The 27919-nt window shown below is 41.7% G+C and overlaps 2 protein-coding genes across 11 annotated transcripts in view; both read left to right on the top strand.

Annotated features, from left to right (window-relative positions):
- The window catches only part of LARP4 (La ribonucleoprotein 4), a gene marked incomplete at both ends in the record, with an annotated part of 46668 nt that extends 44036 nt beyond the window's left edge, over window positions 1-2632 (top strand). For 8 of the 9 annotated variants that reach the window (XM_080705946.1, XM_080705950.1, XM_080705948.1 and 5 more), the window contains 3 exons: window positions 138-259; window positions 715-883; window positions 2294-2632. In XM_080705946.1, the coding sequence (XP_080562072.1) occupies window positions 138-259; window positions 715-883; window positions 2294-2632 (630 nt within the window). The remainder of the gene's footprint in view (window positions 1-137; window positions 260-714; window positions 884-2293) is intronic. The other variant, XM_080705943.1, reaches the window with a different exon arrangement.
- Window positions 2633-16034: 13402 nt separating this feature from the next.
- The window catches only part of DIP2B (disco interacting protein 2 homolog B), a gene marked incomplete at both ends in the record, with an annotated part of 282346 nt that continues 270461 nt past the window's right edge, over window positions 16035-27919 (top strand). The window contains one exon of one of the 2 annotated variants that reach the window (XM_080705172.1): window positions 16035-16302. In XM_080705172.1, coding sequence (XP_080561298.1) covers window positions 16203-16302 — 100 coding nt within the window. The remainder of the gene's footprint in view (window positions 16303-27919) is intronic. The other variant, XM_080705171.1, reaches the window with a different exon arrangement.

Below are 27919 nucleotides of genomic sequence, written 5' to 3'. Positions count from 1 at the left end.
ACTTCTCAGTGAGATTTTAATTTTCATTTCTCTATTGGTAATGATGTTGAGCATCTTTTCAAGTACTTATTGGCCATTTGTATATCTTCTTTGGAAGAATATCTAAAAGTAATTTTGAAATATCTTTTCACTTTAAGGATAATGAAGACTTGAGAGTTAGTTGTTCAGTGCCTACAGAGGATGAGCAGACAGATTGCAGTTCTACACAACTCATTATGAGTACCAGTCCTCCGTGTCCAGCTGAGCTTCCTGCATTAAGGTACAAGTTTCAATATAAAAAGATCAAGCCAGGTACAGTGGCATATGCCTATAATTCAGTATTTGGGAGGCTGAGACTGCAGATTGCAAGTTGGAAGCCAGCCTAGGTTCAAAATAAAATAGATCTGGGGCTGTAGCTCAGAGGTAGAACCCTTGCATTCAGTCCCCAGTACTATGAGTAATAAAATAAAAGGGGATGAGATGTATCTCAGAGGCAGAATGCCCCTGGGTTTAATCCCCAGTATCTGCAGTCTCAGTATCTCTCTTTTTCTGTCTCTCTCTCTCTCTCCTTCCCACTCTCCCCCTCCTTCCCTCCCGTTTGCTCCCCTTCCCCCTTACACACACACACACACACACACACAACCCCCCTAAAAAGAGATCTTCAGCATTACTTTTTATTATGAGTACTTCACGTGTTGCTATGCTAAGTCTAATGCCAAGCTGTTTTTTCCTTAGCACAACTCAGCAAGAAAAGGATCTAATAGAAGATTCCACTGTTCAGAAGGATGTTCAAAATCAGATGACTGTACCTGTTTCTTCCCCAAGTACTACAAAGCCATCACGGGCAAATACTGCTTCACCTTGTAATAGTAACATAAATGCACCCATAGCTGTGACTCTACAGGTAACTTGAAGAGTTTAGTTTATATTTTAAAAAAAAATACCGTAGATAATAAAAGAAGTATTCACATAACACTTTCCTAGGGCAGAGTCATTTAGAAGTAATTGGACTGTCTATATCTGAAAAAGACTAAAGGAATTTAGTGTCAGTTTGAAAAGATGGGAAGTTTCAGTCATGTTGAGGAATGAGGAATTTACTGTTCATTTTCTTTTTATACTTTTTCCCCCTTATCATTTAACCTAGAGTCAAAAAGAAGCTTCTTATCCACATTTACTATTTTTAGGATAGCATAAAGAGATCTCAACCTCTTAAAATTCTTTTTGTTCTATCTATAAAACTCATTAGGGTTCACTTCCACTTGTATTCAAATTCTAGGATCATTTCACAAGTTTTATGATTGAGGAAATATAAAACATAGGGGAAGCTGGGCATGATAGCACACACTTGTAATCCCATCATTCGGGAGGCTGAGACAGGAGGATTGTGATTTGCGGGACAGCCTCAACTACTTAGTGAGGTCCTTTTCAACTCAGTGAGACCCTGTTTCAAAAATAAAGAATATGCAATGCATGGTGGTACACGCTTGTAATCCTAGCATTCCGGAGGCTGAGACAGGAGGATCGTGGTTTGTGGACAGCCTCAGCTGCTTAGTGAGGCCCTTTGCAACTCAGTGAGACCCTGTTTCAGAATGAAGAATAAAAAATAGGGCTGGGGGTGTTGCTAGGAGGTAGAATGCCCCTGGGTTCCATCCCTAGTACCACCCAAAACAAACCAAATAAAGGGGGCAGAGGAAAAACTACAAAATTTATCTTAATATTTTCAGTGATATAACTGGTAGCATTTAATTATAGTACTTTAAAAAAAAATAGGTTAAGAACATTTTATCTTACTTAAAAAGACAGTAAATAGCTGGTCCTGGTGGCACATGTTTGTAATCTCAGTATTTGGGGGGCTGAGACAGGAGGATCACAGGTTTGTGGCCAGACTCAGCTTCTTAGTGAGGCCCTGATTCAAAATAAATAAAAAACAGGACTGAGGTATAGCTCAGAGGCAGAATGCCCCTTGGTTCAATCCCCAGTACCAGAGGAGAGCATGGAGGTGGGGGTTGGGGTAGTGATGGCTGTCCACTGCTGGTTCACTCTGTCAGCCCTTGTTGAGCATTTAAGTTGTTTCCAGTGTTTACATCAGCACTTGCTGAGTTGAACATCCTTCTGATAATTCCTCAAGTAGGATTATATCATAGATACATTTCTAAGACTCTTATTATGTTTAAGCTAATTACTCTAATAGCAGCAGCATCTGTTGCCCTCACTCAGAAAGACTTAAATTTTTCTTGTGGGTATACTTATCCTTTTTGTATTTTGTTACTTAGAGAATATGTACCATAATTTTTTTCTACTTATCCCTTCAAAGGAGCCCCGAAAGTTAAGTTATGCTGAAGTGTGCCAGAAGCCCCCTAAAGAGCCAACTCCAGTTCTTGTGCAGCCATTACGAGAACTTCGCTCCAATGTTGTATCTCCCACCAAAAATGAAGAGAATGGAGCTCCTGAGAAGTCCATTGAGAAACCACAGGAGAAGCCAGAAGCAAGGGGTAGTAAGGATTATTCAGGTTTCCGAGGCAATACCATTCCCAGGGGAGCAGCTGGAAAAATCAGGGAACAGAGACGCCAGTTTAGCCACAGGGCTATACCTCAGGGAATGATTCGGCGTAATGGCAAAGAGCAGTACATGCCACCCAGATCACCAAAGTAAATTAAAAAAAAAAAAAAACTATTCAAAAACTTTCTCTCTTTCAATTAAACTTGAGCCATGGCTATATTGAACTGTTTTGGAGGGGGAAAGGGGATAACCAGGAAGGAAACAAAGTACATTCTGAAATCATTATGAATTTTGGAGTTGTGAGTAGTAGGATTCCAAAATTCATTTCTAAAGTGATCTTAAAGTACTGGAGGGTTCCAATCAGTATAAATATATATAAATATAAATATATACACATATAAAAATATAATTTTTGTATTTTTCTTTTTGATTTTAATTTGCAGAGATTTTTCTGCCTGGAATCAATTTTGAGGGTTCAGATTTAGCTTGGGGGGGGGAACATTATACATCCTTCAGTATAAGAGATGAGGGAGTGAGAGAAATTATTTTTGAAGAAGCATTTCTGTAAAAATTAGAAATTACTTTTTTTAATCTATTTAAAGTTTTGGCTTAGAGAATGCCATCTCTGATTAAATGGCCTTGTGTTGCAGAGCAGATCAGTGGCTGGGGTGTCTATTGTGGGTGTGAATGTGTGTAAGAGTGATTTAAGCCAAATCTGTCGTTATGTTAGTAAATGATTTAAAAATTGAATGTAATACTTGAGTAGATTTTTATTCTAGTTTGAAATTTAGTCTTTTTGACTTTACTAATATTTCATTCAACAAGCTGTTAAGCTCTGATTGTACTTGGAGATGTGACTGCCAATCAGTTTGATATATAAGGAAAGAATGGGGGTTATTAAAAAAAATAAGTATTTCACCTTAGACTTGAGTCAGTGGATCAAATTGATTTCATAGATTTAAACTACCCTGCAATCCTCCTCTCCTTAAAATGGGAAACAATCTTTTTGTTACTTTGTTTTTCTCTGTTCAACCACAAATAACAAAATGACAAAAGCAGAATGACCAACCATCTACTGCATGTTTCTAATTGCTTTGACCAGTCTAGTCAAATCATACAACTGTTGTAAATTTTGAAATTGAACATTGAAGTATTTTACTCATCTGTTCACATACTTAGATTTTTATGTCCCAGAATGGTAGGGCAGACTGACCTGCTAGTAATTTATTTTTTGTTAGTATTGAAAATGAAACAATGTCAACTGACTTTTGTAAAATGTTAAATAGAATAGAATTAAAGAGAATATTTTTAAGGCTTAATTTGGGAAAACTTTTTTTCTGTTTACAGTAGTGTATTTATCTTCTTTCTTCCTTCCTTTTCTCAAACACAAAACAAAAGTTTGGAATCCCCTGAAACCAAAAGCAAGACAAGAGATTTTTGAGATAAGGTGAGAAAAATGGTTGAATAAAATTAATGCATAATTTCTCAGTGAATACACTTGTAGCTGTCATATATTAAGTAGGCAAGTTTACATGCTGGTATTTAGAAAATGGCTAAAATATCAAAAACCATGTTGCATTAATCTATGTTCAAACTTTACATACACATAGAGTGTTTTATTTTTCTTTTTAGGGATAGTTTGTAATAGTAAAAACTGTCCTATATGTTAGTGAGTTACACATGTACAAATTGAAACTGTAAATTGTGAACACTGGAAAGCCACATTGTGACATAAACATCTTGGTAATATATTAAAATGATTGTAAATGGAGGTTAAAATTACATTACTGTGAAATTCATCTTTCAACTCTTAAGTTTTGGAGATTTGTATTTGTGGGTTAAGTGCTTTGAAAACATTTCACATTTCTGTACAGGCCATAATTATTATTTCTTTGTAACTTATTCTTCAGCCTGGCAATTGCTTTGATGTGGGATGATAACATGATATAATATATTTACACAATTTGAACCTATTCATTTGTATACACTATTTTTTAAAATCAGCTTCTAAATGAAACAATAAAACTACTTGTGCTAAAATTTAGGGGAAGGTTTAGGACCTTAATAAAAGGATTAATCATTGGTTATATGTATGATAAAAGTACTTATTTTGGTTTACTTAAATAATGCTACAGTTGGTGGAAATGGAACATTTAAAGTATTAACACCCTGTGAATGCATTGGACTTAAGAAAAATAAACATTTTGTAAAAAAACAACTTGGTAAGGATTATAAACGTAATTATCGCACTTAAACTGAAACATTACTTTTTTTTTGCAATGTGTTGTGGGTGTAGGCTTTTTATATTTGTATGCTTGTATGATATATTGTTAGTCTGCCAACTTCTAAAAATCCAAGGTTTTGTTGTTGTCTTTGTTTTGTGGTGCTGTGGATCAAACCCAGAACCTGGCCTACCACTAAGCTGTTTTCCCCATCCCTTAAAGGTTCTAATTGAAACACAGGAAAGGAGTTTTCTTTTTGAAGAAAGCAAATGTAGTCTTGCTTTTTCTCTAAACATTATTGAAAGTAAAAATGTAAAGACATGACCATTTTTGTTTTCTTACAAAATATAATGAATGTTTTTAATTTAATTTGCCTCATTACACCTAATTGTTCCCATTTGATGGGCTATATAGGGAAAAAAGAGAATGAGTGTTTGTGTGTGTGTATAATACATATTCACAGTATGTATTTAGCATTTATTTTTTTTTGCATCCAATTTAAGGTAAACTACATGATGCCTGTGAATTTTGTGAAACAGTTGACTTTTTTTCCAGCATTACTCTGAGGAGGGTGAGTGTTCATTGTAGTTCCACTGTTTATTACTTCTTTAGATGGAGGAGTTTAAATATACAGTTTTTCTCTTCACCTGTATGGCTTAACATTGCCTTGAGCTATTGGAGGCTAAAAGTAGATATAATTATATCAAATGTATGGAAAAGTGCTCTGCCATAGTTCTTTCTGCATGAAGAGAACAAAAGTCATACAAGTTCACGACCTTGCACTTCACAGAGAAGGTACATAGAGACATTGTAAAAATGTCTCCATTTTCTATCTTTAACAATAATTAAGGTTTTCATAATATCTAGGGTCTTTCTCCAATCTGAGGAATCCCAGTTTTGCCAGATATATACAATAGCATTTAAAATAGTGATCCATTTAAATTTTTTCAACTGTATTTTGGAGGAAGATAAGACCTTTCAGTCATTTTTTAATGTACTTCTTTTACAGCCGTTCAAATGGCATACAGAATTTTTATTTATTTTTGCTTCCTAAAATTCCTTAACTTAGCTTGAATACTGTTTTACATTCCTTTTTCTTTTTCTTTCTTTTTTTTCTTCTTCTTTTTTTGCAGTACTGGGGATGGAATCCAGGGGCTTCTACCTCTGAGAGACACCCCCAGCCCTAAAACAGGATCTCACTGAGTTGCAAGGGGCCTCACTAAGTTGCTGAGGCTGTATGCAAACCACGATCCTCAGGTCTCTGCCTCCCCCTGTCTCTGCCTCCCCAAATGCTGGGATTACAAGGGTGTGCTACTATGCCCAGCTCGTTTTCTTTCTAAGTAACCAGATTTGCTTTTCAAAAGGCTTCTTGATGGAATATTAGCATCTTCAGTAGTGTAAAGGAGAGCAAGAAGAGTATTGCTCAACAGAAAATAGTATTTAAAGTTACTGAAACACTTTGTCCTGTTTTATTAGTTATTGGCCTTAATTATTCTTTTGGCTTAAATATCCATTGATTTTACCTTGACACAGTTGAATGACACTGGGGTTAAGTCTCTAATATTTGTGTTGGCAATGTATATTAACTATATTTAAAATGTTTCAGTTTTCTATGGAAATGGTAAAACTTGAAAGCAGACAGTGTATTAAATACCTTTTGAGGAGTTTTTATAAGTTCCTAAGTATAATGTATGATGGGTTTTTTCCCTAGATTTTTATATTTCATTACAATTTGGTGGCCATTTAACTTTAAACTTTTACGGCATATCCAAATTTTGTTAGTCTGAGCTTTCAAGAAGACACATGGACTTTCATTAGCTGAATGTTTTAAGGTGATAGTTTAAGTTGAAAGAGTTTGTTTTCAATTTGAGAGTAAATTGCCCTTTGGAAATCACCGTAAATACTTTTAAAAGCTAAGAACTTTTTGTGAATCTTTGAGAATACAGTTTCTAAAAGTACAACTCAGATACTACAGACTGGGTAAGAAGTGGTTTTGTTTTCAGTTTTGCAGCATAAAATACTGAATTGTATATTAAAGAATTATCCACAGAAACATGAATTTTTTTAAACCTACTTCAGGTGGCCTTTGAATGACATCTCAAATGTTGGGGTGGGGGAGAGAGAACCAGTTCTATTTTATCCATTGCTTAGGTTGGTTTCTGTTGTTCAAAACTGTCCCCCAAAAAGTGGTGTGACACATGTTTCTTGCATAATATGTTAAAATGAGAACATCCTTGTATTTGTTTTCAACATTGCCAAGGTGCTATGGAAAATTAAAGTAACAACATTAGAAAAATAAAATTATTAAAAAGCAGGACTGGATTTGTTTTCTCTAGGTGGGGTATGTCTAATGACTGCTTATATTTACAGTAATAATTAATATTGCCCATTAGAGTTCCACCATTATTCTTATTTCATATATTGTTGGTCCTTGTTCTCCTGGAGGGAGAAATAATGAATTTTACTTGTAAAATAAAGGCACAGAACCATAAGATTCAGTTCTATGATTCTGGTGTTCTTTCAATTTTTAAAGTGTAAGGCAAGCCGAGCATGATGGCTCACGGTTGTAATCCCCGCGCTTGGGAGGCTGAGACAGGAGGATCTCGCAGGTTCGAAGCCAGCCTCAGCTACTTAGGCTCTCAGTAACTTAGTGAGACCCTGTTTCCAAATAAAATATAAAATAGGTCTGGGAGTATAGCCTGGAAGTAGAAAAGCCCCTGGGTTCCACCCCCAGTACCACAAACAAAAAGTGTAAGACAACTATCAAAGAGAGAAAAAGAATCACAGGACAATGTGTAGTTTTAAGGACTTTGGCTTTGTAGCACAGATTATGGCCTGACTTAAATATGTGAATTTCAAATCTAGCCAAAGGGGTTTTGGGGTTTTTCAAAGGAAAGTTCACTGGAGGATTAAGATTGAATATAAATTAGGTTTTTTTCCCTTTTCTTTTTAAGGCACAAACAGTAAAGCTAAATGCATGTCTACCTTTTTTTATAGCTGTTATATGTAAATTAATGTGACAAGTCAGCTTTTATTGAACATATTATATTGCTAAAGGAACACAAATGGTGTTCAATAGCCGGCTATTATGCTACAATAAATTGTCTAGTTCTCAAAAAAATTCTAAATTATGTGGTATGGTTATATATTTTATCTAGAACTGGGGATTGAAACCAGGGACACTACACCCCAGCCCATTTTGGGGGGTAGGTACTAGGGATTGAACCCAGGGGTGTTCTACCTCTGAGTTACACTCCTAACTCTATTTTTTATTTTGAAAAGGGGTCTTAACTAGAGCCCAGCATGGAGGCGCATGCTTGTAATCCCAGAACTTGGTAGGCTGAGACAGGAGGATCACAGGTTCACAGCCAGCCACAATTGGGCATTGCGAAGGAGGCAAACAGCCGAGTTATTAAAAGCCTCTTTTATTAAACTGGCATCTTATGGTGAGGTCTGCCAACTGTGGGGGAAGGAACTGATGAACAAGCAGCAGAGTCACAGTTATCACTGTCACAGTTGGTCGACAGAGTCACATGGCAGAGAGGAAGTGAAGGTATTTATGTAGCTGGGTCTTGGGGTGGAACTAGCGGCCTGGGAATGCTGGTCCTCTCGTGACATCTGGAGTCTCGTGGCATCTCTGCTCTGGAGTCCGGGGTTCTGCCTCCTGTCCCTACTGTGGGGTCCCTTGGGGGAAAGGGAAGGACCCAACCTATTATCCTGGGCTTTTGGTGATATTGGGTGACGACTGAGTTCATAACGACTCCGTGCTCACAGGGGGCATCATAGGTTCCCCTTGGCCAGGAGAGGTTGAGTCCTTCGAAAGTAGTCAAGTGGGAATATAGCTGCAGCAGCAGTTGATTGGAGGTTACCCTGGACAGCTCGGTAATCCGCGTTCCAATAAACTTTCACAGACGAGGAGCTATTAAAAGAAAAGACAAATCATGAAAATGGGTCCTGGGAAAGGAAGGAGCCCATCAGCTACTGGCCCTTGCCAGGAGGGGAAGGAGCCCAACATCTATTGGTCCTTAGAATCTTTACAGATATGATGTAGATTGTCAATATTGTGTTTTTAGATTCTCGCTTAACCTGGTCAGAATTTAGACATTTTTCTCTATTAGACCACATTCATTAATATAATAGCATTTTTCCTGAGAAGGAGACATACACCACCCTTTTCAGCAGTAGGTAAGTATGGGTCAGTCTTGTCTAATGGAAAACATACTGTTGGTCGGGAGCGTCAGTAACAGGTTTTAGAGAGTTTAATACTTATGGCTATCTAGCATCCAAAGAGGAAGAGCACTGTACTGATCCCACCTTGTGGTTGGTCCAACGTTCTATGGAGGGAAGGCAAATAGGTTGCTTGCATTGTGAACTCCAGACATAAACAGGTGGGCTTGCTGAAATTAAAGCATTAAAGAGAATTATGCCGAGAAAAATGAAGCTTAGTGGGCTCCAACACTGTACAGGAGAATTTGTCATAGGGCTGTTGTAATGGAGCCCTTTTTAGCCGAGTAAGGTGATGTCAGGTGGGGTCCCCCAGCATTTTGGATGCACTAGGTGTGATGAGGATCACTGTAAAAGGTTCCAGTCCACTGTAGTTGGAGATGTTTTGGTTGAAGTGACTTGAGGAGGACTTGGTCTCCTGGCTTAAGGGCCTTGGCTGCAGGGTGTTAAGCTGCTTCTTCAATCCCAGGTTGGGGAAGATATTGGTCAGCATGTTCCCTAAGGAGGTGCTTGAGAAAAGACAAATAAGGGAGATAGGAAGACAAGGGAAGGGGATCTGAAGGGAAAGCACGATTAAGCAAAAAAATGGGCAATCATACAGCAATTTAAAGGGGCTCATGAAGGTGGGGCTTCAAGGGGTGTCCTGTACACCAGAGCCAGTGGTTTAAGGCTATGACACCTGCAGCTCCAGGGAACGTTTTGTTAGATGGTTTTTAAGAATCCCAATTCAGTGAACGGAGCTTAGAGCCAGAGAGGAGATACGCCGGCCTCAGCGCCATACTGCCGACGGCAGCAGCGAGCTCACCGGACGGCACCAGACCAACGCACTCAACAGCCCACCAGGCTCCAGAGAGGAGCAGCGGACAGCGAGCCGAGGTGAGCCGCTGTGGATCAGCCGGGCGGAATTCGGCAGATTTCTCGGCACAAGGAGCGTCTAAAGCTCCCAGTGGCTGGGCTCAGCACACCCTGCAGGGACTCAGAGCAGAGCTCAAAAACAGAGAAGAAATATGCCAGCCTCATGGCCGAGGGCGTGAGAGTGGTGCCATATTGCTACTGGTGGCAGCAGCAGTGAATACACTGAGTTCACTACAGCTCCATCAGCGCACTCAACAACAGTGAGTCAAATTGTGGCCCCTCGAGGAGAAATCCCAGTACTGCACTCCCAGGGACTTGACCCAGTGGGGGAGTGGCGGTGGCAGAGATATCACACCATAGGAGAACGCCCAACCTGGCACCCCCCATGGTCTAAAGTAGCCTCGATTGACTCCCTGGATCTGAGACTTTGCGATACAATCCAGTAAAGGAGTAGTGATGACTGAGATACCACAGACTCGAGATCCAGAGCACCTTAAGTGAAGTCGTAGTGACCCAAGGGAAGAACCCAGAGAAGGCACAAACTTCCGATTAGACCACATGGAGAAGAGAATCTCGCTCCTAGAAGATGATCACTCCAAAAATGAACGCATAATTTCTAATTTAGAAAAAAAATCCGACAGCAGGAATCTGATATTGAAGAAATATGGGCCCATTTCAAGAGAGCTAACCTAAGAATAATTGGAATAGAGGAGGGAAAAGAAGGTGAAGCCAAAGGGATCAACAATCTCTTCAAGGAAGTAGTAGCAGAAACTTTCCCAAACATAGAGCAAGAGGTCGATACACAGGTCCAGGAAACTTATAGAACTCCCTTTAGATAGGATCGGAGAAGAGGATTCCCACACCACATAATTGTCAAAATGACCACTGTGGAAGCCAAGCAGAGAATCTTAAAGGCAACAAAAACAAAGGGCCAAGTGACATTCAGAGGCAAACCAATTAGAATCACTCCAGACTTCCCAAACCAAGTCATGAGAGCCAGAAGGGCTTGGAGTAACATATTCCAAACTCTGAAAGAAAACAACTTCCAGCCAAAAATTTCCTACCCAGCAAAACTTTCTATCAAATTAGATAGGGAAGTAAGAAGCTTCCATGAGAAATAGAAACTGAAGGAATTTATGTCTTTAAAACCAGCACTAGAGAAAATACTCAGAGATTAACTACAAAGAAGAAATAGGTAACACACACCAGAACCAGAGGAACAATATTTTCCATCCAACAGACAACTAAGATTGGTTATCTTTGGAGATTCATTATGTTAGTCTTTTTCTTATTTCTAAACTATTTGCTTTTATTGTTGCTAATTTTTAGGATTTCTATTTGGAATATTAATATACCTTCAGATATAGCATTTGGAAATATTTTATCCCATTCTATCAGTAACTTTTAACTCTGTCTACATTGTCTTTGGATATACAATATTTTTTTACTTTTATTATTTATTTATTTATTTATTTATTTATTTATTTATTTATTTATTTATTTTGGTGGTACTGGGGTTCCTGGAAGCCCTTCTACGTCTAGGCTACACTCCCAGACCTATTTTTATATTTTTATTTGGAAACAGGGTCTCTTAAGCCAGCGAGGCTGGCTCTGAACCAGTGCGATCCTCCTGTCTCCACCTCCCAAGCGCAGGGATTATAAGTGTGCGCCACCACGGCCGGCGTATTTTTTTTTTTTTTTTAGGGAGTTTGTTTACCCTTCTATTGCTTGTGCCATTGAAATCATATCCAAGAAATAAGTGCCAATTTTAATGTGAGGTTTTATGACCCAGATTTTCTTCTAAAAGTTTATAGTCTTAAGATTTATATTTAGGTCTTTTATCTATTTTGAGTTAATATTTGTATATGGTGTTAGGTAAGGGTCCAGTTTTATTCATTTTCATGTAATTATTATTTTTCAACAATATTTAGTTAAAAGATTATTATTTCCTCCACCAAATGTTCATGGAAACCTTGTCAAAAATAACTTGACAATGTATGGAAGAATTTATCTGTAGGCTTTTATTTAACTCCAGTGGTTTATATATCTGCCTTTATAACAGTACTACACTGTTTCAATTATTGTAGCTTTATAAGGTTTGAAATCAGAAAATATACATCTTCTAGCTTTTTTCTTTTTCGAGATCGTTTTGGGTATCTAGAGTCCATATTTCATATTAGGATAGATTTTTTCTGAAATATAAATAAATAAATGTATGATAGTTTCACCTAAAAAAAAAGAAAAAAGTATTTTCTGGTAAGAAAGAAAGCAAAAAGAAATATTGAAATGTTATCTTAAGTCATCAAAAGCTTGGTATCAGACAATGAAACTGTTATGTGAGATTATCATTGTTAATTTTGGATAAATTGCTATAATACTAGATGTCAACCACTAAGCCAAGCATGGGAAGGAGGGATGGGGAGGGAACAGGGTGGGGATTGGGTAGGGGCTAACTGGGTGATGTGTGCATTTATGTCTACAAAAGTTATTTTTATCCCAATATGATGTATGAATATAGTGCACCAATAAAAAATTAAAAAAATAAAATAAAAACAAAACAAAAAAAGAATCCAATTCATTTTTCTCTTTTCCCTGATGACTGTGGTCAATATGGAATGTTATCAAACTGTAGGAATTAGGGAGTCCAAACTGAGGACTGATGTCCGAGCATAGAACATTGGTCACTGTAGGGCTAGCAGCAGGACCTGGTCTGGAAAGGTCATGCCCCTGTGTTGAGGCACCTGAGGCTCACTGCTTTTCCAAGGGCACTGTTCCAGTGGCCCTTCTGTTTGTATGCCTAGCATGGTCTGATTGGTGGGTGTAGCCTTGATGCACTTGAGGCAGGCTCCTGGAGGTAGTTGTCGTTGCTGTCCTCCACCCCTAGGTAGCGCTCCAGAGGGCTGAGTCACCACTGCTGGCCGCAGGGCAGCTATCAGGGATCTGCCTCTTGGTGAAGTCGGAGTGTATGCTCCATTTCAGCCTGATCCTCTCGGGAATTAAAGACTTTAAATGCAATGTTCATCAAATCTTGGGTAGGAGTCTGAGGGCCGTCCTCAGCCTTTCTTAATTTTATGAATATAGGGGCCGATTCCCCAATGAAATGGCTTGCTGACACCACATATCCTGCCTCAGTAGATGGATCTAAGCGGGTATAGAGCGTAAAAGCCTCCTGAAGCCAATTAAGAAAAACAGCTGGGTTTTCATCTGGACCTTGAGTGATTTCCTTAAGTTTATCATAATTAACCGCATTATGGGAACCAGCCAGCATGCCATCAAGAAGGCATAGTATCAGCTGGGCATGTTGGCACATGCTTGTAATCCCAGCATTTGGGAGGCTGATACCAGAGGATTGCAGTGTGTGGACAGCCTCAGCAACTTAGTGATGCCCCCTGCCACTTAGACCCTGTTTCAAAATAAAGAATAAAAAATAGGGCAAGGGGTGTAACTCGGAGGTCGAATGCCCCTGGGTTCCATCCTCAGACCCACATACACACACACACACACACACACACACACACACACACACACACACAGCATAGTATCATATGGTCTCTCATTTTAATTTCTTAACCCTCATCATTTGGGGCTGGCTGATACTCCCAGTGGGGATCCTCAGAAGGTACCGCAGCTGCTCCTGTAGGTAGTTAAAGGTAGTTAAATGAGCCTGGTCGACTGGGATTACAAGCATGGTGCATGCTTGTAATCCCAGTGCTTGGGAGGCTGAGACAGGAGGATTGCACAGGTTTGAAGCCAGCCTCAGTTACAGAGTGAGGCTCTCAGTAACTTAGTGAAACCCTGTTTCCAAATAAAGTTTTAAATAGGTCTGGGAGTATAGCCTGGAGGTAGAAAAGACCCTGGGTTCCACCTCCAGTACCACTGGGGGAAAAAAAAAAAAAAAGAACCTGGTCAGCCTATTCTCGGGTGGCCTTTACAATATGATCCCATTCATCCAGTGTTAAGGTAGAGTTTAAAATGACATGAAGAACCTGTCATGTGAGATCGTACACTTGCACAATGTATTGGAATTTTTTAACAAAACCGGGTGGATCGGCAGAAAAAGAACCTAGTTTTATTTCAATTTCAGGACGGTCTGGGAGGGAGAAAGGGACATGGACATGGACTACGCCTTCTGTGATCACCTCACGGAGTGGGGCCAAGAGAGAAGGTGGGTCCTTGGAGCAGGTATGGTAACTTACAGGGGAAGGCAAGGAGGAGGCAAGGGTTGGTCCCTTAAGGGAGGATGGGGGGAGTGGGTTAGAGTGAGAGGCCATCCTAGGGTAGGTTGGTGGTCACGGCGGTGAGGAGAGATCCTAGGGGTCAGGGTCCTCAGAAAGTAGCACATGTAACCCAGCAAGGTCACACGCTGGTGACTACCCGCCGCCACAATGGGGCGACGAAGACGGTGACATTGTGACATCACCAGGTAGAGACTACGTGCCATCACAAAATGGCAGCTGGTGGGAAAAGTGGTCGGAGGGACAGGAATGCAGGGAAAAAGAAAAAAAAAAAAAAAAGCCTGAACATAAAGGAGGCTGCTTTAAAAAGTTGCTGATCCTGGTCAGGGTATTAAAATCCAGAGTTCCAATTTTGGGCCGCAGTGACCCATTACTTTGGAATTCTGGCTTCCCATGTCTGGTCTGCAGGTAAGAATGAAGAACAGGAAACAGGTGTCCCCGATTATCTCAATCAACGTCCAGAAACAGAGGTCATGGATGAGAGAGTGTTTCTACTCTCTTCTCAAGACTGGAGGATGACCTGGTCGTCTGGGGGGTGGCCTCAACCCGAAGAGCCCAGTCATCACTAGGGTCTAAGGGCTGAATGGGTCCAGTGGACTGGAGGTCCCAGTGGATTGGAGGACTATGGGTCACCAACACTTGGATTTTAGATCCCAGTGGACCTGCAGAAAAGGAGGACCCAAGTCCCAAGAGGAGGCAAGAAGCTGGAACCTGCAGACCAGAGGAAGGGAAGGAACTTACCCTGTTTGAAAGCGGAAGAGGTTGTTCCAATTAAGGGTTGGAGAGTCCAGGTTCCTGGGAGTAAAGAGGAGGGCTCCCGAGGGGAGTCATGGGGGCTCAGGGAGGAGTTAAAAAAAAAAAAAAAGAGAAAGAGAAAAAAAGTCCTCTTGGGTTCGGAGGATTTTGGCACCGGATATAACATTGAAATTGAGTTGGGGGTCACCGGAGGAGGCACACACCAGCCAAGTTATTAAAGGCCTCTTTAATCAAACTAGCACCTTCAGGCGAGGTCTGCTGACCATGGGGAAAGGAACTGATGAGCAAGCACGCTTGTAATCCCCACGCTTGGGAGGCGGAGACAGAAGGATCGCACTGGTTCGAAGCCAGCCTTGCTGGCTTAAGAGACCCTGTTTCCAAATAAAAAATATATAAAAAATAGGTCTGGGAGTGTAGGTCGGAGGTAGAAGGGTTTCCAGGAACCTCAGTACCACTAAAAAAATAAAAATAAAAATAGATAGAAATACAGAAGACAGTTACAACCCCATGCAAGAATGGCATGGGGGGGGTAATTCCAGTTCTTTGGAGGCTGAGACAGGAGGATCGCAAGTTCGAAGCCAGCCTCAGCAATTTAGTGAGGCACTCAGTAGCTTAGTGTGACCCTATTTTCAAATTTTAAAAAAATGTATCTTGGCTAGGCGTGGTGGCGCATGCTTGTAATCCCAGCATTTGGGAGGTGGAGATCGGAGGATCTAAAAAATAAGGCTAGAAAACAGGATCTAAAAAATAATGCTGGGTGTAGCTCGGAGGTACAAGGCCCCTGAGTTCTATCCCCAGTACTGACAAAAAAGAATAGGTTGAGGTATATCTCGGAGATAGAAGGCTCCTGTGTTATGTCCCCTGTACCACACACACACACACACACACACACACACACACACACACACACACACACACACACACACAGAGTTCGCTATGAGTAGCAGGTCTTTATAGATAGGTAGGTGACATTAGTGACATTAGGGGAAATGGAGTGAGGACTAGACAGACGCATGTACTACTAAGTGATGAGGACTGGAAAAAGAAAGACCTTGACTTCTGAAAACTTCTTGCTTGTGAGTTCCTAAAAGGTACACGCCCACACAGTGATCAACTTTACGTCCACCTCGCCAGCCCCGCTGGGGAACCATGAAGGCGGTCTCCCCGGGGATCCAGCAGGGGGCGCCGTGAGCCCGCGCGTCCTCAGCCCCAGTGCGCGGCGGGGCGGGGCGTCCTGGCCGGGGGCGGGGCGCCCGACTGGGGGCGGGGCCTCGGCCACGTGACCCTCGCTAATGGCGGCGGCGGCGGCGGCGGCGCTGGCGGCGCTCGGCGGCCGGAGCCGGATTCTGTAGCTGGGGTGTGGGCTCGCGTCAGTCGGTCCCTCCTTCGGCCCCCTTTCTCGTCTTCCGGAGTGTGGCTGGCGGCGCCGGGATGGCGGAGCGAGGCCTGGAGCCGTCGCCGGCCGCGGTGGCAGCGCTGCCTCCTGAAGTGCGGGCGCAGCTGGCGGAGCTGGAGCTGGAGCTCTCGGAGGGTAGGAGCCGCGGGCGCGGGCGCGGGGCCTGCGGGGCGGCGCGGGGAAGCGGCCGGGCCCCGCGGGCCTCCCGCTCTGCCCCCTCCGAGGGCTTCCCGTGCCGTCATTGTCTTCCCTCGGAGGCGGCCGGACTCGGCTCGGGGAGAGGTCGGCCCGGGCCGGGCCGCCCCGGTTCCCTGCCCCCAAACCGAGACAAAGCTGCGCCGGGGTCTCGCGAGGGGGCGGCCCCAGGAGCGTGGCTGACACCGTTCTCCCCTCCGCTGCCTTTCCCCGGAGGGCCCCACGCCTGATCGACCCCTTCCCTCTTAAAAAGGGAAAGACACATGGGAAAGCCGCCGCGGCGTCCCCGCCGCCTCTAACAATGCGAGGTGCCTCCCCAGTGACAGGACCGAGATAGGCGTGGGGGAGCCATTGAGGGTGCTGGGCGCTTGGGAGCAGCGGCACCAGCCCACGGAGACAGCGTCGTGCCGCTTTTAGATCACCTTTGTCGTCAGGGCTTTTTCCTGGTGCCTGCATTTCGGCTGAATTTTTCGCATCCGATCACCATTTGGAGTCTTTGAAAAGGGAGGGAGAGGTGGCTACCGGGTAATGCAAATCCCGGCCCCCACCCTCTTTCTTTTGACAGTGGGTTGGTACAGGGGAGGTTGGATTTATTTTGAGAATTTAAAGAATAGAATAAATCAAGCCACTGTATTAGAGAAGTCCCTTGAACAACAATGAGAGGAACACAGTGCCCCGTTGTGGGCATGTGATCAGGCTTCTGTGCAGTAGTGATCAGTTCTCTGTAAAGTTCCTGTTTTTATCACAGGCCGCCTCCGAGACAAAAGCAGCATTTTCTCTAAGCTTGGTGTCAGTACTTTGGTGGTGTCTCCAGAGTTGCATAGACTTGAGTTTCTTGCCAAAGGCCCTCTTCTCAAGTATTTTTTAGTGGATTAAAAACTGTTGTGATTGGTAAGGAAGAATGTGATAGGTTCCAGGAGAGTCCTGACTTTTCACATACTTATCAAGCTATTAAGCCCCCCCCCCCCCGTGTTCTTTACAAAGAAAAACCTGAAGTAGTTTTGAATGTTATAAATCTGTTCAGGCATTGAAGGAAATAATTATTTTTAATAACTCTTTTTTAGGCCTTCCCAGTATATAGGGAGGTGCTGCTTTTACGTGCACTTAATTACCAACATATTTTTCAATTAACCAGTTGGGAAGTGTTCAGAAAGATAGAAATAGCAATACTTTTGGTTTAAATTCACAAGTTGGACCAGTTGCAGTAGATCTGAATGGCTGAGCATTAGTTTGTTAAAAATCTAAATTTCTGGAGCTGGGTTTGGTGGCACCACTTGTAATCCCAGTACCGGAGAGACTGAGAATGGAGGATAATAGGTTTGGGGCCAGGCTCAGCTACTTAGAGAGGACCTCCACGACTTAGTGAGACCCTGTTTCAAAATAAAGACTAAAAAGTAGGGCTGAGATGTAGTTTGGAGGTAGAATGCCCTTGGGTTCTATCCCCGGTACCACAATAAAAAATAAAAATAAAATAGGGCTGGGGGTGTAGGTTGGAGGTAGAATGGTCCTGGGTTCAATCCCCAGTACCACACAAAAAAAGTAAATTTCTTTAGTTTTTTCCCCCCTCAAATTTTTTCTTGTATTACTGTCCATTCTGCCTTTAAAAATATCTTCTAGCATCATTAAAACTGACAGTTTTTAAAAACATTTATTTTATAGTACCAAGTCTGCTAGCTTTGATTAGCTAGAAAGAAGTTTGGCTGGGTGTTTGCATCAAAGGGAGATTAAAAATAGGAGTTGATTGCTTTCACATGGAAAGGGAAATCCTGGGAGCTCTTTATTTGTGGTATGTATCTGCTTCCAGCTGATTATTGTTTACATCTCTGGGTATTTCTAGACATCTCTAGAAGCATTCTGAGGAGCTATTTCTAGGACCCATACTGATTAGCTCACCTTTCTCTCCTTCAGAAAAGTGTGAAACTCCTACAAACTGGATGCCAAGGCTTAAACATTTTAAGGACAAGTGCACGATTTGTTTTTCTGTGTGGCACTGTTTTGGTTGGCACATGACTTACTAGGATTTTATACTGCTTTATCCTCAATTTTACTTTTTTAGCTTTGGAAAAAAATACAGTTGAAAAACCTTGGGCCTGCAATGCCTGTTTTGTCTTTATTGCCTGAGGTCCAGATTGTTGACTCGAGAGGTAGGTAGACACTATTAGGCATTCCAGTGAAGTTAACAGAAATCCAGTAGCTTCCCCAAATCTGTGGGGTTATTTGTGACATCTGTAGAATATTTTGAACAAACCTTTGTTTTGCATTTTCTCTATAATTCTTACTGTGACAAAAATATTTTATTAAAAAGACAACACGATGCTTGTAACCTCATGCCTGGCATTGGTGCATTCATTTCTAAATTTTTCTTGTTTTTTAAGGTCCAGGCTGTAGTTGGTTCCTGATTATAGGGACAGTCTGAGCCATCTACTGAAAGGATGTTCTTTGTGCTTGTCTGTGTTTTCATTTGTAGGCTTTGGTCGTAGATCAGCTAGCTCTGCTAAAATGCAGGTTTGTGCCTCCTTTGGGCTGTTTGCCGCAGAGTGTGTTGCAGAGCCTTGTGATGTGTCTGGTGCTTCAGGCAGGTCACCGTGGACTAGGTTAAAACCTCTGCGTATGCACCAAAAAGAACAGCCTGAAACTGTCTGGAAAGTCATTTAGAAATTGAATTTATACATAGTCACGATGGTTTTTTTGTGGTAGTGGGGATGGAACCTAGGGGCTTCTACTTCCAGGCTATACCCCCAGACCTATTATTTGGAAACAGAGTTTTGGTAAGTTGCTGAGAGACTCACTAAGTTGCTGAGTCTGGCTTTGAACATTCTATCCTCCTGTCTCAGCCTCCCAAATACTGGAATTATAGGCATGGACCACCATATCCAGCTAGTCATTTTTTTGGTGGTACTGGGGTTCTGGGAAACCTTCTACCTCTGGAGTGCACTCCCAGACCTATTTTATGTTTGTTTGGAAACAGGGTCTCTTAAGCCAGCATTGCTGGCTCCGAACCTGTGTGATCCTCCTCTCTCCACCCCTCAAGCGCGGGGATTACAAGCCTGCGCCACCACGCCCAGCTAATTTTTTTGATAGATGAGTTGAATAGGTAGTAGGTTTCTATACATATTCACATGACCGAAATTTTTCATGATATACATATATTATTTTTTATTTTTTGCGGTACTGGGGATGGAACCTTGGGGCATTCTGCTTCTGAGCTACATTCCCAGCCCTATTTTTTATTCTTTATTTTGAAACAGGGTCTTACTGAGTTGCAAAGGATCTCACTAAATAGTTGAGGTTGTCCGCAAACCATGATCCTCTTGTTTCGGCCTCCCAAATGCTGGAATTACAAGCATGCGCCACCAAGCCCAGCTACATATATTATTATATTATCATTAGTATTTAACAATAAGCTCAGTTTGAACTTCATAAGGTCTAGTCAAGTGTGTACACAAAGTAGTACAAGTGGTAAAAATTGTTTGTTGTGGTGGCGCACGCTTGTAATCCCCGCGCTTGGGAGGCTGAGACAGGAGGATCGCGCAGGTTCGAAGCCAACCTCTGCTGGCTTAAGAGACCCTGCTTCCAAATAAAATATATAATAGGTCTGGGAGTGTAGCCTGGAGGTAGAAGGCCCCTGGGTTCCATCCCCAGTACCACCAAAAAAAAAAAAAATTGTTTAAAACTGACCAATATTATATTTAGAAATGATTTTCTTCTATTTTGTCATTTGAACTTTGCCAAAATTTAGAATTTGGTAGGGTAAGGATTAGGTTGACTAATGATAAGGTAGAAAGGGTGTACTAGACCTCTTTGGTTTATCAGAAGGAAAACATGGAATCAGAAAAGTTGTTTTGTCTAAAGTTGCACATCTAAGTTGGGTGTGGTGGCGCACGCTTGTAATCCCAGTATTCAGGAGGCTGAGACCGTAGGATCGCGGTTCGAGGACAGTCTCAGCTACTTAGTGAGACCCTCTTTCGAAGTAAAGAATAAAGATAGGGCAGGGAGTGTAGCTCGGAGGTCAAATGCCCCTGGTTCCATCCCCAAACCTGCAAAAATAAAAAATAAAAAAATAAAGTTACACATCTAATAAATGCCATGCCTAAAGCAGCTGTGTAATTATGTCATCTGAATGATTTAAATATCTCAGTTGAAGTTGGGTGTGGTGGCACACCCTTGTAATCCTGGTACTTGGGAGGCTGAAACAGGAGGATCAAGATTCAGAGCCAGCCTTGGGAAAGAATTGAGGTTCTCAGAAGCCTAGTGAGACCATGTTTCCAAGTAAAGAGATAAAAGCAGGCTTGGGGGCATAGCTTAGAGGTAGAATGCCTCTGAGTTCAATCACCAGTACCCCCCCCAAAAAAAAAAATCTGAGTTGTTATTGCACAAAGTATAACTATTTTTGTTTTAACTCCAAGGAAACACTACCATGGAGTTGTATATCATAATTTGAAATAGTCTGTCTACCTGAAATCTCTTTCAAACCCATCCAGCCTGCATGCAGTTCAGCTGACATGTATTTTGTGCTTACTCTGTATAAGGGATGCAGAGGTTACTGTACCAGCTTTCAGGGAGCTGAGCCTGGAAGGGAAATCACTTAAAAATATCAACAGAACAGCACACAAGACCACGATAGAGTGATGTAGAGGCTGCCTTCTAAGAAAAGAGGAAGCTATCAGCTCTGTAGTTGTGAAAAAGAAACAGCACAGAACTATAAATATAAGATTGGATTGTATGGTTAGTAGAGAAGGCTCTGGTTTAGCTTGAGCAGTTCAGTCATAAGTGGAGAGGGAGGAAGGAAGGATGTTAGTTCCATACTTCTGTGGTATGTTGAAAGGAGCGCAAGTCTTTCAGTGTCACAGTGCAAAGGTATTTAAGATAAAATAACCCTTACCAGAAGGGATCCTCCCTTTTCTTGTTTGAACACTTCTCTGTGCACAAACAACAAACAGTCACATCCTCCCTTTCCCCCTTTCTCTACCTGTTGTATCATGTATCTCTCTTTTTTTTTTTTTTTGGTACTACATATGGAACCAGGGCATTCTATACCACTAGCCTTTTTTTTGTGTGTGTGCGTGCGTGTGTGTGTGTGTGTGTGTGTACTGGGGATGGAACCCAGGGGCATTCTACCTCCGAGCCACACCCCCAGCCCTATATTTTTATTCTTTATTTTCAAACAAGGTCTTACTAAGTCACAGAGGGCCTCATTAAGTAGCTGAGGCTGCCTGCGAACTGTGATCTTCCTGTCTCAGCATCCCAGGTCCTAGCTCCCACCTTTTTTTTTTTTTTTTTTTGGTACGAGGGATTGAGCCCAGGGGCATTCTACTTCTGAGTGATGTCCCCCAGCCCTATATTTTTTTAGTCTTTATTTTGAAAGAGGGTCTCACTAACTTGTGGAGAGCCTCACTAAGTAGCTGAGCTGGCCATGAACCTGCGATCCAACTATCTCAGCCTCCCAAGTACTGAGATTACAAGCATGTGCCACCATGCTTGGCTTTCCCTAGCTCTTTAAAAAAAAAAAAAAAAAAGGTTATTTTGAAGCCAAGGCATGGTGGCACATACCTTAGTACTTGGGAGGCTGAGACAGGAGATTCACAGATTCAAGGCTTAGCCTCAGCAACTTAGTGATATCCTGAAAGAAAACAACAACAAAATGAGCCTGATGTAGTGGCACACATTTATTATCCCAGTACTTTGGAGGCTGAGACAGGAAGATCGCAGGTTTGAGAACAGTCTCAGCAACTCAGACTATCAGCAATTTAGTGAGGCCCCATTTCAAAACAAAAAATAAACTGGGAAGCCGGCCATGGTGGTGCACACTTGTAATCCCAGGATTTGGGAGGCTGAGACAGGAGGACCTGGGTTCGCGGACAGCCTCAGCTACTTAATGAGGCCCTTTGCAACTCAGTGAGACCTCTGTTTCAAAATAAATAATTTTAAAAAATAGGGCTGGGGGTGCTGCTCAGAGGTAGAATACCTGGGATTCATCCCTAGTACTACCAAAAAACCCCCCACAAAACAGCCAGGTGTGGTGGCGCATGCTTGTAATCCCTGCATTTGGGAGGCTGAGATGGGAGAGTCTGGATTCCCAGACAGCCTCAACTACTACTGAGGTCCTTTGCAACTCAGTGAGACACTATTTCAAAATAAAAGAATAAAAAATAGGGGTAGGGGTGTAGCTTGAAGGTAGAAAAATCCTGGGTTCCATGGTGGTACAAGTTTGTAATCTCAGTACTTGGAAGGCTGACACGATAGAATTACAGGTTCAAAGCCTCCTTCAGCAACTTAATGAGGTGTTGTTCTCAGTAACTTAGTGAGACCTTGTTTCCAAATTTCAAAATCAGGCAGGGGATGTAGCTTGGGTGTAGAATGCCTCTGGGTTCAATCTTCAGTACTAAAAACCAAACAAACCCCCAGATAGCTGGGTGTGGTGCCTCATGTATGTAATTCTAGTACTTGGGAGGCTGAGAAAGGAGGATCACAGATTTGAAACTAGCCTCAGCAATTTTATGAGGCTCTCAGCAACTTGGTGAGACTCTGTTTCCAAATAAAAAATAAAATCGGACTGGAAGTGTAACTTGGAGGTAGAATGACTCTGGATTCAAACCCCAGTACCAAAAAATCAAAAACAAAAATGGTGGGAAGTATAGATCAGATGTAGAAAGTCCCTGGCTTTAATCCCCAGTAACATACCTGTTTATTTGAAACAAGGTCTCCCTATGTTGTTGAGTATAGTCAACAACTATCAACATACAATAGACTAGTTGAGGATAGTCTTACCTATCCTTACCTTACCTTACCTTAACCTAACCATAACCCCTTATCCTTCTGTCTCATCCTCCCAAGTATGGGGATTACAGGCATGCACCACCATGTCCTGCTTCTGTGGTCCTTAAGGCATGGCAAAGGTCTCCTTTGAAGGTGGTAGCACAAGAGAAGGCTGCTTCTTGGGAGTTGCAGTAGATTCTCTTTAGGAGTGGGAGAGAAGTAGAGTTGAAGAAGAAAAAATATATGTTAGCTGGATAAAGTTTTCAGTCTCACAAGTGGGCAAGTAGACTTAAGCCACCACAAACCATTAAATCCCTATTGCTTTACCTATAGTAAGAAAAGGGCCACTTGCCCCAAATATGTAGCTTAGTCGTAAGTCACACCTATATCACAAAGTTACATCTAAGCAGTTGTAATACCCCATGCTGAGTATTAAGGAAAGCAGGAGTATAGGTGTTTTTTCTTTTTCTTTTCTTCTTTTTTCTTTTTGGTGGTACAGGAGTTGGAATCTAGGGGCATTCTACCTCTGAGCTACCCCCACAGCCCTACTTTTTATTCTTTATTTTGAAACAGATCTCACTGAGTTGCAAAGGGCCCCAGTAAGTAGCTGAGGCTGTCTAATGAACTGTGATCCTCCTATCTCAACCTCCCAAATGCTGGGATTATAAGCCTGCACTACCATGCCTGGCAAAGCAAACTTATTTAGAAACAGTCTTGCTAAATTGCTGAGGCTGTCTTGGAACATGTGATTCTCCCATCTCAGTCTCCCAAGTACTGGGATTGCAGGCATGTGCCACCATACCTTGCTGTCGTTTATATCTTAAACTTCTTTTAAATAACACACTGGATTGTGCTATTTATAATGTTTTAGAAGTGCAGTAAGTTTTTGCTCACTTCAGTTTGATTTGAGGTGAAAAAAAATCAAGTCTTTCTTTTGGAGACTTGATTTTGGCCTGAGGTGCGATTGTAAAATCATTTGAGAAGCACATTTTGGCGTCTGTTGGGCCTGGGTCCAAGTCTTGGTTGTACTACTTACCCATTCCCTGGTTTAATTTCTTCAGGCCTTACAAAAGGACTGACATCCTCATTAGAGTTATAAAGAGGTTTAAAATGAGGTAATAGGAAAGCTGAGTATAGTAAGGCATGTAGGGAACACGCGACACATGTTAATTTTTATTGCTTCTTACAGTAAGTGGGTGCTCAGTGACTTGGCTGTTTTTAATATCTTGGTGTGTGCTACCATTCCTGGCCTGAAAGGCCATTTCTTTGGAATTTCAGTGTCACAGTTGCTAGAGTCCTCAAATACATAGTGTGGCTTATTTGGACCCGAAACTCTGAAATTGCCTGTAGTTTTTTTTTTTTGTGTGTGTGTGTGTGAGGGGTAGTTACTGGGAATTGAACCCAGGGGCGTTCCTGAGTTACACTCCCAGCCCTAGTTCAGTTTTTTTTTTTTTTTTTTTTTTTTTTTTTGGTGGTACTGGGGTTCCTGAAAGCCCTTCTACCTCCGGGCTACACTCCCAGACCTATTTTTACATTTTTCTTTTTTGGAAACAGGGTCTCCTAAGCCAGCGCGCGCGGCTGGCTTCGAACCTGCGCGATCCTCCTGTCTCCGCCTCCCAAGCGCGGGGATTACAAGCGTGCGCCACCACGCCCGGCCTTAGTTCAGTTTTTATTTTGAAGTAGGGTCTTACCAAGTTGCTGAGGACCCGAGTTGCTGAAACTAAACTTGAACCTGTTATCCTCCTGTCTCAGTCTCTCAAATATTGGCATTGCAGTGGGACATCGCACCCAGCATGCCTGAAGAATTTTGAGTGAATTTTTATGTCTTTTGGGAGCTGGGCCTACAGTTTTCATCAGTTTCTTAAAGAGAACTGTGAAGCAAAGAAGCAAGTCTGTGCTACTACCTTTCATTCTCACTGCCTTTTAAGGAAAGGCTGACTTCCTCAGCTCCTTCCCCAATACCTACAAACTTATCTAGATCAGTTCCCACCCCTATTCCCTTTGTATCAGTTCTCAGAGGAAGAAGTCTCCCGTCTGTCCTGAGGTGCAGCCTCTGGCTGTGCCCTCACTTTCCTCCTCCTCCTCTGGACCTGACTTCATTGATTGAAATATTCATGCATTTTTTTTTCTTTCTCTTTTTCTCATCTTCAGCATCTCAGTTAAACTGGGCTCTCAGCCCTTTCTGCTCAGTCCATAAATTTGTTCCAGTTTCTTACATTTGAAAAGAGAAAAAAACTTACCACAATCTTGCATGAGAATCTACTTGCTGTCATGAGCTGGCATTTTCTCCCTGAGTCTAGACTATGTAGACTATTTCCTTCCTTCCTTCCTTCCTTCCTTCCTTCCTCCCTCCCTCCCTCCCTCCCTCCCTCCCTCCCTCCTGCCTTTCATTCATTTCTTTCTTTCTTTCTTTCTTTCTTTCTTTCTTTCTTTCTTTCTTTCTTTCTTTCTTTCTTTCTCTTTTTTGTGGTTACAGGGGATGGAACCCAGGGGTATTCTACCTCAAAGCTATACCCCCAGCCCTATTTTTTATTCTTTATTTTGAAACAGGATCTCATTGAGTTGAAAGGGCCTCATTAAGTAGCTGAGGCTGTCCGTGAACCTTGATCCTCCTGTCTCAGCCTCCCAACTACTGGGATTACAAGCATGTGGCACCATGCTTGACTCAGCCGTTTTTAATTTTTAATTTTTTAAAAATATGTTAGAACTATTTCTTGAAAACAACCCTTTTATTACTTTTGTGTGAATTTTTTTAACAAAGATGTTTTGTTTTTGTGTAAGGAAGGTTCTAGAGATTAGATATTTAATTGTAAATATGTGAGGAAACTCAATGAAGAATTCAGGGTAAAAAATAGAAAAAGCACAGGTACCTATGATTCAAATGTTAAGATATACAGAATAATGTTAAATTGATAAACTTGTTATAGATAGCATTTCATATTTCAAAGACATCCTGTATATAAATAAAATGTGCAGCAGCTTCAATTTTTATAAGTATTGTTTTCTGACTTTATTAATACTAGATTATATAGTCTCAGCCTTAACTCTACATTATTTTGTAATTTTTTATTGCTATTTTAAAAGGGTTAAAGAAAACATACACTCATATTAATGCAATAAGTCTTTGGTAGAAAATTGTTGCAAAACATTTAAGTTGTGTATTAATTGAGGCTAATGTAAGTCAGTGTACATGTCTTTGTGTAAGTCCAAGACTATTGGTGAAGAAAGTTATTTTGTAAGGAATTCTTTTGGTACAGTTTTGTGTACAGGAAATGTGTGTTTTTTAATCCTTTCTGAATATACAGTGAAGTTAATAAACAAGATTGTTTCTTCCCTACTGAAAAAAAATTTTTTTTTTTCTTTTACGGTACTGGGGATGGAACCAAGGGGCATTCTACCTCTGAGTTCCCTCTCATAGCCCTATTTTTTATTCTTTATTTTGAAACAGGGTCTTAGCCGGGCGTTGTGGCGCATGCTTGTAATCCCAGCATTTGGGAGGCTGAGACCAGAGGATCGCGGTTCGCAGACAGCCTCAGCTACTTAGTGAGGCCCTCTACAACTCAGTGAGACCCTGTTTCAAAATAAATAATAAAAAATAGGGCTGGGGGTGTAGCTCAGAGGTCAAATGCCTCTGGATTCCATCCCCAGACCCGCAAAAAAAAAAAAAAAAAAAAAGAAAGAAAAAGAAAAAAGAAATAGGGTCTCACTGAGTTGCAAAGGGCCTTACTAAGGGTCTCTGAGGCTGAGGCTGGCCTCGAACCATGATCCTCCTGTTTCAGCCTCCCAAATGGTGGTATTGTGAGCATATGCCACCATGCCTGGCTTATTTTTAAATTTTTGAAATTTAATTTTGAAACATGGTCTCACTAAGTAAACTGAAGGTTTTGCTAAATTGCTAAGCCTGGTCTTGAACCCACTGTCCTCTTGTCTCAGTCTCCCAAGTACTGAGATTACAATAGTGCTGAGCTCTAGCCCTTGGGTCCTGCTTAGGGTCTTGTCACAGTCTCTAACTCACCTGCCTGCCCAGGCTTTTCTTCCTCTAACCCATCTTTTCCTACCCTCTTGTGGAGTGATCATTCTGAAGCTCACACCTAAATGTGCATTTTACGTCTTCAAAGGTTTCCACTGTCTTTCTCCACTCACAGGATAAAATCTAAGCATTTCCTTTATGGACTAAAACCTGCTTTTCTTCAACATTTTTTCTCTTGGGCTGCGCTGATGACTTGCATTTCCTGCATGCTCTGTACTTTTTCATTTCCATGCTTTTGTACGTGCTGCCTTTCTCTAAAATGTTCACTCTTGCATGTTGTTCTCTTTTTTCTGCCTGGTTAACTTCTGTTCCATTAAGTTTCCTGCCTTTCCTAAATTTTCTTAAGAAGTTTAGATCTCTGGGTGTCATCAATTATTGAGTACTTAAAATGTAACAAGCCCTGTGCTTAGCACTTTATATACCCTGCCTGACTAGAAAGTAGGTGCTGAATATGTAGCTTCTGTTACCACAATGGTGATGAGGGAATTGAGCTAGTAAAGGCAGCTAAAGTTGAGTAGAATGTGATGTACACTCTTCCCACCTGTTGTTATGTATCACTTGATCTTTCAATTCCTTCCTAGCACTAACAGTAACACCCCCCCACCCTTGGTACTAGGGGTGGAACCCAGGGTCTTTTCTACCTCTGGGCTATACTCTTAGACCTATTTTATACTTCATTTGGAAACAGGGTCTCACTAAGTTTCTGAGAGCCTCACCAAGTTGCTGTGGTTGGCTTTGAACCTGCGTGATCTCCTGTCTCAGCCTCCCAAG

The sequence above is a fragment of the Muscardinus avellanarius genome (genome assembly GCF_963383645.1).
Source record: "Muscardinus avellanarius genome assembly, chromosome: 11".
Lineage (NCBI taxonomy): Eukaryota > Metazoa > Chordata > Mammalia > Rodentia > Gliridae > Muscardinus > Muscardinus avellanarius.
Note: the sequence above shows the minus strand (reverse complement) of the source record. Positions and strands in the feature narration are given on the sequence as shown.